The 13411-nt window shown below is 48.0% G+C and overlaps 1 protein-coding gene across 12 annotated transcripts in view; it reads right to left on the reverse strand.

Annotated features, from left to right (window-relative positions):
* Positions 1–2923: 2923 nt before the first annotated feature.
* Positions 2924–13411, reverse strand: part of C8H2orf88 (chromosome 8 C2orf88 homolog) — a 28696-nt gene continuing 18208 nt past the window's right edge. For 3 of the 12 annotated variants that reach the window (XM_027792329.2, XM_055812377.1, XM_055812378.1), the window contains one exon: positions 2924–3877. In XM_027792329.2, the coding sequence (XP_027648130.1) occupies positions 3448–3711 (264 nt within the window). In that variant the 5' untranslated portion in view covers positions 3712–3877 and the 3' untranslated portion in view covers positions 2924–3447. The other 9 variants (XR_008748440.1, XR_008748441.1, XR_008748443.1 and 6 more) reach the window with 9 other exon arrangements.

The raw sequence follows: 13411 nt of genomic DNA on the forward strand, positions 1-13411 counted from the left end.
CCCGTTCAGACAATAATTGTTTCCTGGAGAAAATATAAAGCAAATTTCTTTTTAACTCCTGAATAGAAGTAAATGGTGTCTGCAGAGTATGCCCATCCCATACTGGAGTGCCTTTATTACACAAAACCAAGTCAAAGAATCAGTGGCAACTTAGCTGGAAAGCCACTACAAGTGGCTTTGTAAGACTATAGCGCTGCTTGGAGTAATCTAATGATAAGTAAACAGATGTAATTTTATTTAGGTGAAGGAGTCTTTATTTTTATTATTGTTACATATTAGTATTGTGCCTATTAAAAACGCAGCAGACCTCTGGAACGAGGAGCTCCTTCGATCTCTCACCAGAATGTAGCATTGAACATACTGTAATTTCTTTTTTTTTATGAAGGGTCAGTGCATTATTTATTAAGGACAGTGTTTTGTAGAAGAGATTATTTTCCTGGCGAGAAGCTGTCTCCCTGTTGTCTGTAAGCTTGTTTGCTTTCCATTTGCTGCGTGCCTTCCCTGAAGTGCCAGTGCCACAGAAAGCATCGTCAACCAGCGGGAGCTGCACTTCAAGGCATATTGAAGCTGCTGTAGTCTTCAAGCGTTAATGAGGGAGGACAAGCCTTGTGGCCGCAGGTGAGTGACTGGTTGGACATGGCAAGCAGCAGGTGATGCTGTCGCTATGCTGTTACCGGCGGCTCTCTGGGCAAACGGTGCAGCCGCCCCACACAGCGAGTACCCCAAAAGGAAGCTCACCGGCATGTGTGTTTAAATATACCTAGGTATAATCGTTCAATTGTTAAAATTTAGCTGCTTTGTTTAGCTGTTAGCTTGCTTTGGGGAAATCTTGAGTATTTATCAACACGGATGCTCGGATGTAACTTGAGGCTATTTTATATTATTTTATAATTCTGCCTGCTGTCGGACCATGCAGTGGCAGCCTGCCAATGGAGAAGCCGCTATCAAAAGTGCATTTAGGTTCTGACTCCAGGAGGGTGACACAGATGCTAAGGCTACATCCAAAGGAAGGATTTGAGACATTGCAACACCTATCTCCCCATGGCAGCCACCAGGGTATTTGTACAAGGGTCAGGTATACCCAAATGCACTCTTAAAGCGAGTGCAGTTTTCTGTCTGCTATTCACCTGTCTGGCAAGTAATGTCTGTGGAGTTGAGGCTTTTTTTTTTTTTTTTTTTGCCTTAATTACTATTTTTGGCAGTGTTAACATTCTTGAGTCGAGGCTAATCTTAGAAAGGTTGTCCTTTTTTATACTAAAGCTTTATTTTAGCTGTAGTAAGAATAGGAATCTTTTAAAATACTGGGGGTAAACAATATTCAATTAATATGTACTGATCTGATCAGTGCTTTGATATTGGTTTTAAATTCACCTTAGTATATGGTGTGGAGTTTTTTTAGGTAGAGCAAATGTAGGGTATGATCTGATGTTTTACATGCTTTAGAGCTTCAGGGAACATCCCTATTAGCAGTAGAATTTAAGTGGGCCATAATACCTCAGGTTACGTATGGCTTCAAAGAAGACTATGTTATTTCAAAGAAGAAAACATTACAACATGAGCAGATTTTGTTCCCTTTTTCAGCAGAAGCCTGAGAACAGTCTTAATAGCAGGTCTACCAGACCATAGTCTGGTCACTGTGAATTAACAGCAGTCTGGCGCTATGTTACAAAGAAGCATTTTTCACAGTTTACTCTTGGTAAAACTACTTCCCCATATAGGTGAATTTCAAATAACTAAGTTTGCATCACAAAGTTTACGAAACAGCTCAATTCACAGACTGTCTTATATCTGAGAATAAGCTAAAAGTAATGATTTACATAGTTCTGCTTCTGCTTGCTTCCCGTTGCTTGAAAAATCATGCTTTATATCATTTACTACAAGTATCGTTTACTACCTTTTAAAAATAGTAACAGTTTTTGCCAGTATGGAAAACATTTTTCTATAAAATGAAAACATAAAATGGAAAGCACTTTGATTGAGGAAAAAAACCTACACCTTTTAAACTGGCCATAACAGAAAAAGGAACAAAGCAGGTGCTAAACCCCCGAGCTTTTACAAGGCATTCACTGTGTATAAAACATCAGCAAAGTTGTAGCTCTAAGACGGCTCTGGTTAATTCATCCCTTTCTTGACGTCTGAAGTGCTAGTTATGAGTACAGTAGGTCGGGCTGCAGGTCCTGGAGAAGCAGGGTGCCGTGTGTGGATGCAAGCCAGATAAAAACTGGTAAAGAACGCAGCCCTTTAGCTTTGGGCCTAAGGCTTATTCAGCAATTCGGTGCGCTGCTCAGGCTTTAGGGTTCCGGAGCTCGTATTTGCGTGGCCGTACACAGTCTCACCAACGAGCAGGCGAAGAGCCTACAGAAGCTGAAGGAAAGCGTACTGCCCCAAGGGTGCTAAGAGTGACATTCTGGTGTAATGCAGCCATAGTTCCCGTGAAAAAAAACAGTCCTAAAATTATACACCTTTGAAGGTTCATTTCACTAGTTAGCATCAGTAGTTTTTGCACATCTATGTGGGTTACAGTAAAAAAAACCAAACCACCACACACCCCCAAACTGGCACCCTAGCTTAAAAAAAAACCCCAAAACAAAAAAAAAAAAACCCCAAACAAACCCGAACAAAAAACCAACAAAAAACCCCAACAAAACCCCAGGCAAAAACCCCAAACAGCTTTGGTCTGAACACAGTGATCAGATGTCATTAAATTGTCTTACTGCAGAATTTTAGAGAACAGCCTCCGTGCATTTACGGGAGCCAGCGCATCTGTTAATTAGTGTGCTGTTGATCAGTATTGTAGTGTTTCTCACTGGTTCGCTCAAGAATGGAAGTTGAACAGTATCATAATCCATATGGTTCCCTGAATACGTCTTGGTTTTATGAGATGCTTCTCATCACCTTCATTATTTTGTGGTTTACAGTCGGGTCAAAGGATCAAAGTAAAATTTATGACAGCGGTTATCTTTGCTACATGCAGACCTTGATTTCACTTCAGCAAAATGCAGACAAATTTACCAAGCATAGAGAGTTCTTCTCTTCTCACCTACAAACAGGCCACTAATTTTTTGTGCAGTACATAAGAATAATCCACGCTTTGTCGTTAAGCATCTCTGGGGCCTCTGTGTACACTCTGTGTACAGTTGCAGGGCAGCCACACTCTTCCCATCTTTTTTTAACACTGATTTCTGATCACATTCAACACGTACAAAGACAGAACAGACGGCTGATAACAAATGACACTTGATTAATAGATTCTACCATAATCCAATTAGTTTCTTAGCAATATAGGTTAAAAGGCAATTTTTTTCCAACCTCTCCTCGCAAACACATTCATACAGTGGCATTATGCTCCCATTCACAGCTGATTTGACTTTATTTGCACTAGTACCAAATACAAACTGCTTAACAGAGAGGACACTCACTGCGCAGGCAGTCCTTGCCAGCCGGGGCTCAGGGCACATCGCTTTCAATAAAAGGGATGTCGCTATATTTGCTTTCAGTCACTGCCCACTGCTTCACCGCCTGATCAAGAATCTCGTGGGAGAGACGGTGCGCATAGTCTAGCACTATAGTGCTTGATGGACTCTTCTCATCTGCCTTCGCTGCTATCAGTGATGATTTCTCCCCAGTGCATCCTTCGTGACCTTCCCTGATCCTTTCATCCTGGACAGCATTTGAACCTTGAAAGGCATCCTTGGATTTGATGCATCCCATGGTACATTTGAAAATGCAGCTGCAAAATTCAGTTCAACAGCATGTTTTGATAACCTGGAAATGGTTTCTGTGTTGGGTGCACGGTGTTGCTGCTTCTTGCCAGTGGCTCCGGTTATTTTCAAAGAACAGAACGTCTCCTTTTGTGCTTCTTTACTTCTGAAGAAATCTGTCAAAATAGAGTTTCATATAAATGCAATAAAAGTCTACCATTTTCAGTGAGCTCAAAGGAAAGCTAAATTCACTACAGGCGCTTGTTGAAGCAACTCTAATAAATCTGTGTGGTATGCGTAAAATGTTTTTATCAATAACATCCATCTAGTACAAGTAGGCAAAGCTTGACCCCAATTCAAGCTGCCTTTGAATGCCATTCCCAGTACGTGATGGAAGCCATCTAGGAGCACAAAGGTCTTGGCGGGGTTGGAGATAAAATATAAAATAATCTGTTTCTTCCAAACGGACAATGCAGTGCTCTTTTCCTGAATCTGTAAACAAATACTGTTTAACTCCAGTGACTGCTGCTGCTAAAGAAAATGAAAATAAAACCCCAAACCACCCCACAGAAGCACCGCACAAGCGCCAGCTAACAAGAGCCTTGTGTCAGGGCTGTTGCACACCCTTTGGCCAGGGGTGAGATCAATTCTCAGAATCATTCTGCTGGTGCTCAGGGAGGCTTGGGCATGCCATCACGAGAAGGTATTCATGAGAAACAAGAGCTGCTTTTCGGATTTTCCCCTTGAGAGGTTAGGGAAAGCAGCAGCGGACCGCTATGGCCAGGGTAGTTCTGACAGAGCGAAGGCACCACTCTGCTAAAGCAGATCAATTCTACATCTCCAGGAGGGACAGTGACAAACGGAACACCTGACAGGTCCTTTCGGCAACCTCCTCAGGAATCAGAAATGCTCAGCCCCAAATTCTATATATGGGTTATTGTTGTTGTTGTTATTATCCTACAAAGCTGTTCCTCAAGCTACTTTCTCTGCGCAGGCAAAGCAGAGTCTCATGATATGCCTGACTTCGCTTGGCATGAGCTTACCCGCTTATCAGAGCTAACAGCCTGCCAGCCAAAATAAAGACTGCGCTGCACAGAAACCAACTGTTCCCTACAGCTTCGCCCGATGACGTTGTGCTAAGGTCAGCCAAAGTTAAAGATTTTTTCATAAATAGCCTTCGAAAACATAATCGTGGCAAAGATGTTAAGCTTTATTTATTTGCTTTATATACCGGGGGAAACAGGGGCTCCAATCCAGGAACCTAATCGCAGGCAAATATTTGCAGAGGAAATGGATCCCGTGTGCAGGCGACCGGGGCTTCACAGGTCGTGCTGCCCGGTCCAGGACCAGGCTGGTGGTGAGCAGCCTCTCTCCTCCTCCTGCCACTGATCACAGCATCACTCCTGTTCAGCAAAGTTTGTAGGGCTGAAGTGGCCGTGCTCGGCAGCAGTGGCTGGTGTTCCTGGCAGAAAATCAGACCTAAAGGGCTTCTGAAACCGCGAAGTACCTACCGATGTTTTCATACCTATAGCTTTGTATCAGAACATTTCAGCGTTTCAGAGAAAGGCTTGTAAATCATGTCAGTACAATTCAGCGAGCTTCTTCTGTGTGTGACGCCACGCTCAGCGCATGCCAGCGTGTTTCAGAGCGGGCGGCACAGCTGACAAGCCTGTAACACAAACCCTGCCGCTAGCACTTGCAGCTTTACCCAGCACGGAGGACAGCTAAGCTCTCAGTGATATTTTTATTGTAATAACTTGTTATTAAATGAGTAAAAGGCAGGATTCTCTTCACTGCACAAGAAGCCACATTTATCCCTATGGAGGTTTATTAAAACTCCCCCCATGAGCTTTATACCTGTGTCCATCAACTGCACACATTGAAGAAACCTAAAACGCTCACAGGACGTGCGTACAGGCCAGAGGCCAAGGAGATGTCTGAAAGCAATTCAGAAACCTGAATAATTCAAAGCTTTCTAATGGTAATCTCTTGTGCATGTCTAATTTCAATATTTACCGTTAATAAAACATTAATAAGACTAATTTCCACTTGCTCTTCTGGACAAACACGTAGCTTGAAGTATCTAATATGCAAAAAATCACTAATAGCATCTATAACCCAGGATCGCTGATACCCGAAAGCTGCAGCCTGCACCCAGCCAAGGTACTTGACAAGCTCCTGCGGGAGGCACACAGGTCCGCTGTCCAATCCTTCTCACGGCAGCACTGGTACCAACTAGAACTAGATATTGTGTCCTCCTTAGGCTTAGCCAGAACTGTAAATATCGTAGATTTAAACCTCAGATACCCCAACCATACAAATGCCCTATGCCACAGTCAATGTATTTTATCAGAGCTTCATCCCTGACCCTTTGTTTAATAACTGTTCAGATCTGGATTTTTTTTTAATCTAAGTTTGGAGCCATATTCTTTTATATGTTACCCTTTTTTTGCGCTTTTTAAAGGAGGTCTGTTAAATGGTAGCCAGATTTAGTTAGTATTTTATCATCATTTTGAGATGTTTCCATCCTACAACTGCAGATTTCATTTCCCCTTCTGTGAGGGACACCAGCAGATGAGTTAGGGTCTAGCAGACAGAAGGAGGGAATGTGAGCAGAGGGAAGACAAGCATCTCCTACAGCAAGTAGGGAGAAATTCCCGAGGTCAGCATCTTCCTCTGTAGAATTCACATCTGTTCCCAACCTTCCTACCTCTGCCTTTTCATTTGGGCTAAACCAACTGTGTGTGTGACTGTCCTGCACAGAGCAAGGGGCGGGCTAGAAAACTTCTAGGATAGCAAGGCATGCACGACGACTAAATTGTTCCAAATTGATTGCTAGTTGAGCTTAAAAGCAAAATTATTGACCCTGGTTTAAATTCCTTGACTGTTGCTCATTTCATTGTTTATAGAGCACACTACTTTCCAAGTCACTGCAGTAAGTTTTATCGTTTGCCCGCTCTACTCGAGTTAATAATTGTTGGCACACAAATGATGGCAAACAAAGCCACCCTCACTCTTCCAGCTGCTTTCTTGTTTTTCTGACAACCATTGCTTGCACATACATGGCGAACACTCTTTAAATCCTCTCCACCTAACTCACTGTCGGAGTGTTAAGTTCTGACAGGGGTTTTAACATCTCTAGCCTTCCTCACAATGCTCACACTCTCGGGGAAGGAGGGAGGGGAGTAAAAATAATAATTTTAAAAAAAAAGCAAAAAAAAAAAAAGCTCATTTTACTCCCAGCATGATGTTTCATTCAGTAGCTGCACAAGGCAAAGGTGTCTGATAGGAGCCTGTTTCTTTCCGTGTCCCAGCTGTGCTGTGCTGCCAGCGGTGTCTCGGACACCACCGCACGGATGGCTCAAGGCTCCGCAGAGGCAGCCCCAGGTGACACGCTGCTGCGCCGAGCTGGAGCAGAGGCGAGGGCACTGCCATCTGCTCTGTCACCAGGAGCTACAGCAGCACCACCACAAACCTTAACACGACTTCTCTTTCAAAGACTGATTTTACAGGTCCTAGTTGTGCTCGGTTTGAGTGGACATACAGTCAGTATGCTTTTCAATACCTCATTTCACTTAAAATAATACACAGTGTTTATCGTATTGAAGAAGAGTCCTGAAAACAATCGATTCCCTTCCATATCCCTGGAATTGGAAGTTCCCGAGGACAAGTTCAGGTGTTGTGTCACCTGTTAGGTCATTTACTACACGGGTGCCCTGCAGTACTACAAGGAGAGAGAAAATACTGAGGGAGTCGTACCGCATAGGTGACCCCCTGTGTGAGAGGGCTAAGCAGCCCCTTTGCCAGCCTGGCTACGTGTTTCCCGCCGAGGTAAGTTCATTCCTAACTACTGCAGGAAACAACAATGGTAAAAGGATGCCTGCAATTCACTATTGTACAATAGAAAATACAGGAGAAATGCGTTAATAGCATAACTGCAGTTTTATTTAGATAAGTAAGACTTTTTAAGGTATTAAAATAATCAATAGGAAATAATTACAAAGGGATAAATGCAAGCTACCCAAAAATAAGAGTTTCACCTGCCTCTCTGGAATACATTTTCATATAACGGAGACAGGTGTAACAGCAAGAGCGCTACTGTTATACAACACCTCTAGCTATCACAGGCGAATAAATTCCTGCTGCTGTTTAAATGGCTGCCATCCATAAGACCTTTGGAAAAAACCTCCCTGAAGTTCAATGCTATACCGCAAGGAATCACTTTCTATAACACTTTCTTTTATAGCAGCCACCAGATTAAAAATAAGTCATGCTTTTCAAAACAGCTCGGTGCAGCTTTGCCCAGAGGAACACAGTGGGTAATTTCTGCCGTGGCAGCACCAGGCTCCTCACTATCCAAACTTCTGGGTTCAACTAGGACTCCTTGTAACCCTTCTCTGGCCAGGGAAGCTTTTAGTTTTCCCCTCAGCATCCACAAGAGAAGCTCAGTATGCTGCTTACCAAAACCACACCTGCTTTTATCAAGTTGTCCCACGTGTCCCCAGTACAGCACAGACAGCGTCACCACTGGGACTCTGCAAAGGGAACCAAGAAATACGACTTGGCACTTGCGAAGACATCAGAGTCCCGTATTGTCACAAAGTTAGATGAATCTGTAGCGCTGGCCTCACAGCAGTCTGTTTGCCTGGTCACCCACAGTATTTGACTTTGACAAAGGTAAAAGGATGATACAGCACTTAAGGAGCGAGACTGAAGGGCAGGCTGCAGCAATTGATACACAGCACCTTATCCCGGGCGTGCAGCAGGGCCACTGCTTGGGCAAGTGGCTCCGGGACTATATGCAGGATGCCGACCTCCTTCCACAGCAAGTCCAGCTACGGACGATTTCAGCAAGGCTGTAGGAGGGGTGATAGGCCGGCATCTGGAGCGCCCCAGCCTTTGCCTCAGCTAAAAAGGTCTCTCCCGCTTTCCCTTCTCCCTCTCAGAGCTCCTGCCACCACCCGGACCTTTCTCATCCCAGCGCACAGGGAGAACAGTCAGATAATCACAGCGCTGTTATCACAGAGACAATAAACGTTACTCTTTGTAACAAAAATACTCAAACTGCAGGCAGGTAACGCAGCTGGCATACCAGCAGATGTAAACCAACCAGCGCTCAGGCATCCAGACCTCTGAACTGCACCTCACTGCATTAGATATTTACATCCTCCATGTACTAACGGAGAGAAACAGAAAGTCGGAACACCCTATGTCCGCCGTTTCTCCCCCTGACAAGGTGGGATGTTATCCAGGAGGCTACAAGACAGTGCGCCTTGGGATATCCTGCATTTCTGAATGGAGCAGCAGCACAGGAATGCTGGGGGGATGAACGGCTCGCTCAGCACGCAGCACCTCATCGCTGCCGGGCTCGAGGCTCCCTGTGCAGAGCTGCCCCAGGCAGGGGCACTCACGGTTTTCATTTCTGCCACCAGTTTTCATTTCTGCCTCTCCCTAAACATGTCTTTCTGCAAATCCTACAGAGTAGACCAACTGTAGCAACGCTGATAATAAAAGACTACTTCTAATCATAGGAAATGGAAGTTTTAGAAAGCTAGAGTTATTTAAGACAAGCATGATTCCCAAGATCTCAGCTACCTCAGGCAATCACTGCAACACCTCAGCACCCCAAAACAACTTGGGCCACGAAGAGCAGAGCTGGAGCCCTTGTTGTTCCTCTCAGGGCCGTCCTCTCCCTCTCCTGTTGCTTACTGCCAAGGAGAGATCAGAGCTGCAGATTGGAAAAGGCTGGATGCAGGAACCGCAAACCACTGCCGTGCAGGATTAGCACGGGAGTGAAAGTCTCCCGGTTCTCTCCTTCAGGCTACAGCTGGAATTTCAAAGGTTTGTGTTCCCCCCTCCCTCCCAATGGCCAGAACGGATAAAACTTTTGCAGGCTTCCAACCCAGTTTGTAACTGAATGGGAAAACCACACACTTCCCGGAATGGAGCATGACCTCTAGTTTACTGTGAAAGGCTTTTCAAAAGTACGAGGACAGTTGATGTAGCAAGCAAAGGTGAAGCACAGCAAGGTAAAAATACCAATGGTTCAGAAAACAGCTGTGCCCACAGGCACAGCCCTCAGCAGCTCTAAGCTTAGTTTTCATTCAGGAAAAAAAGTCTGGTTAAAAGTAAAGAACACGGTGTGCTTGGTAGCTGTCTAATTTCATGAAAGCAAAACTGCACCCAGTCAGCCTGTCCCGAAACCCTCCCTCCTCCTCCCAGTACGGCGGTTTGCTGAGCAGAGCTGCACGCAGCTTGGAGGGCAGCCTGAAGGCAAGAGGATGCTGAACCCTTCTTACAGGTTCTGCTCTTGTTTTAACTTTGCTGCTTGTCTAAGCAACTGTACATCCTTCTATTTTCTCCAAATTTGGACAGAAATACGTACAATATGTTAATTCTGCTTGAATTTTCAATGCCTGGTGGTTTTTTCCCCCGATGCCTCGGAGTACAAGTAAGCAGGCATTTATCAGTACAGACGTTTTGCCACACCGGGGACAAGGGAGAATGTTAACGTACCCTCACACAGACGAGAGCGGGATGTCTACTGTCGATGAAAGCCTGTTTTCTAGATAAGTAAGAGTGGGCCAATGGATTGCCTTAGCAAGCGAGGCCTTAAAGCAAGGCTGTAGAAGAAAGGGCATGAAGAAGATACCCAGCCTCTCAGAAACTCCATCTGCAAGAGGTTTAGCCGGGATTTAAGGAACCCAACTACAGAAATCGCAGAGGAATGCCTTGGCTGAGCGGAAGGAAAAGCTAACGGTCATAGAGGTGATCTGAAACTCTCTAAGAACCCAAATACAAAATAATGCTCAAAATTGGTGAGTGAACAGAAACAAAATGTTAAGAAACAGATACAAAGCTTTTAGTACATGCACAGCTGTTTCCTTGCCTTGTGTAAGATGGAAAGACAGGGGTTCAACACATCTTGCAGCAAAGCCCACAGTTCCAGCAATCATCAGACCAGCCCTCCATGTGTATTAGCTGCAGATCTGTAGCCTGATGATCCGCACAAATATTTTCCCCACAGCAGAGGACAACGCAAGGCAGACCACCAAAGGGTGTCAGAGACACTGCCAGGTCCCACCCCGAGGCTGGGCTGCTGTAAGGCAGGGCACTGGGACCAGGGGAAGCAGCCTGCTGGTTTATTACAATGCTGTGACAGTTTTGAACGAACGAGAGCGGAAACTGCTCTTTCCCCACATTCACCACAAAGCTTCCACCCCAGCAAGTCAGCTGTGGAGTCACAGCCCAGCTATTAACAGCCCACCTTCAGGAGCACTTCAAAACATCAAGCTACTTATACTATGCTAAAGCTTAGGACCTAGCCTTGTTTACAAAGGTACATTCCCGTCTTCTACAAGCGCCAGCCACAGACAGACCGCTGCAGACAACGAGCAGGGATGCACAAATCTGTGCAAGCGAGAAAGCCCCTCCTGCCGTTATCCCCAGCTGCTGCTCAGCCTGGGGATGCTGCCAGCAAGAACTGATGAGCAGCAGCAGGTAAAACAGCGGATCAATATCTCTGTCTGTCAGGGTCGTGTTTTATTGTAGTATCTGTCACAAGATTGAGCTACGAGCACATGGAGCCACAGATCATACGGCATGAATGAGGTACGCTGGTTCGCTCTCTGATGCCCTTATGAAGGCAAAGGCCCCCACTGGATTAACGCACATGAAAGTCAGCGGGAAGGAGATGGCCAGGACCTGCCCAAGATCAACCAGAGGAGGGTACAAGAAAAGCATCACACAAACTCATTTTATTTTTTAATCTCCCTATCCAGAAGCTGATTGTAAAACTGGGAAGCAGAATTAGAAATGCAACAGAAGACCTATTTTTTCCACGCCTCACACAGGGACATGCAGGAAAACACGGCCCCACATTTTAAAATCACAACTACATTACTAACAATTGGCAGAAATCAGCCAAGGAGTAAGGGAATGATGTGAGGAGTTAACGAGCAGATGCTCCAGTGGTACAGAAGCCGCCCAGAGCTGCAGCGAAGCACTACGTCAGCTTTAAGCACCGTTCTGTCTCACAGCTCTCCCCCAGTATTTGTTTTCCTGAATCCGATCACTCCCAACATGCCAGCTTCGACTTGTACGGGAGCTGCCGCCCTCATGCGCGCGAAGCGTGGTGGCCAGCAGGCAGGCTGGGTTGTAGAGCCCTGCGCAGCCTGGTGGCACTGCCCGCTCTGCCCCAGCGCCCTGCCATGAAGCCACCTCACCCCTGGAGCCACCAGCAGTGCCAGGCTCCACACAACCCCTCCTGCAACTTGTACGCACCAAAGGGATGTTAAAGAAATAATTTTCTCGGTAGAACGTAATGTTCAGAAGAAAACTAATTTATGTGTACCTGAAGGTTAAAAATGCCACTTTGTTAAGACTTGTATAAATCCCTGTATTCTTCCTTCTTTTGTAAAAAATTGCTATATTTAGAAACCTAATTCGGAGTCCTACTTCTTGACCTATGAGAAAGCACGTTTCTAAATGTTTCATGATTTTTGCCGTGGCTGATCTTGCCCTACTGAACCTGCACTTAATGGTGTGCCAGGTCAAGGTACCCTGCCCCATTTGGGCTGGTGCTGAGGCTTGCAAGAGGCATCGGGGCACAGCGGGGCAGCCGAGACCCCCCAGCCCACCTCGGCCAGCGAACCCAGCTGTGCCACGGCCTCCCCGCAGTGGGATGGCAGCCGACAGAAGCCCCCGCGCCGCTTCCCTTTGTGCCCTGCGTCACTCGCCTGGCTTGGCACGGTACCGCCAATTCCCGGGCAATGCCCAGCTGGAGCGGCACCTCCCTTGTGCCCAGTTTGGAGGACTTGGGTCCCAGCAACACCGCTGCGAGCTGGCGGAAGGCGCGAGGCACCACCGCGGGTGCTGGAGGACCCCACCCGAAGGCCAAGCAGCCCGCCCGACAGCCGGCCCGACAGCCCGCCCGACAGCCCGCCCGACAGCCCGCCCGACAGCCCGCCCGACAGCCGGCCCGACAGCCCGCCCGACAGCCGGCCCGACAGCCGGCCCGACAGCCCGCCCGACAGCCGGCCCTCCTGCCGTGCTGGGGGTCGGTCCCGCCCGCGGCCGCCGCTGGCCCCACGGCTCACCCGTGGGACACGGCCCACCCCTCCCACGACACCAGCACCAGGCTGCCCTCCCCCGGAGGCCCTACGGAAGGTGGGATGCCGGCAGGGACCTTACCGGCGCGGCGGGGGAGGCTGAAGCGGGAAGCGCATGTTGCAGATGCGGCGCCACCGGCGCGCCCCCGGCCACCGAGCAGCGGCTTCCGCCGGCGGGCAGGGCGCGGAGGGCTGCCCCTTCCTCCAGAGGTGCCTCCAGGATCGGGCCCTCGTCCCACCGGCGCCGAGACCGGGCCGGGCGGTCCTCCGGAGTCCTGTCAGTAAACCAGAAGGGTGGCGAGGCGCGACGAGCCAGCGCCCCGGGACACGGGGACACCGGGACGCCGGGACACCGGGACACCGGCCCGCCAGCGGCCCCCGCGCCCCCCCCGCGGGCAGGGCCGGCCGCTCCCGCCGGCCAACGCCCAGCCTCCGCCCGCGGCACCGGCACCGGCACCCCCCGCCCCCGCGGCTCCGCCACCGAGCGCCCCCCCCGCCGGCACCCCCGCCCCACCCCGCCCCGCCCCGCTGGGGAGCGGGCAGCACCGGCCCCGCCGCGCTCGCACAGGTAGCGGTCGGGGAGGGGCCCCCACCCATCAT

The sequence above is a fragment of the Falco peregrinus genome, chromosome 8 (genome assembly GCF_023634155.1).
Source record: "Falco peregrinus isolate bFalPer1 chromosome 8, bFalPer1.pri, whole genome shotgun sequence".
Lineage (NCBI taxonomy): Eukaryota > Metazoa > Chordata > Aves > Falconiformes > Falconidae > Falco > Falco peregrinus.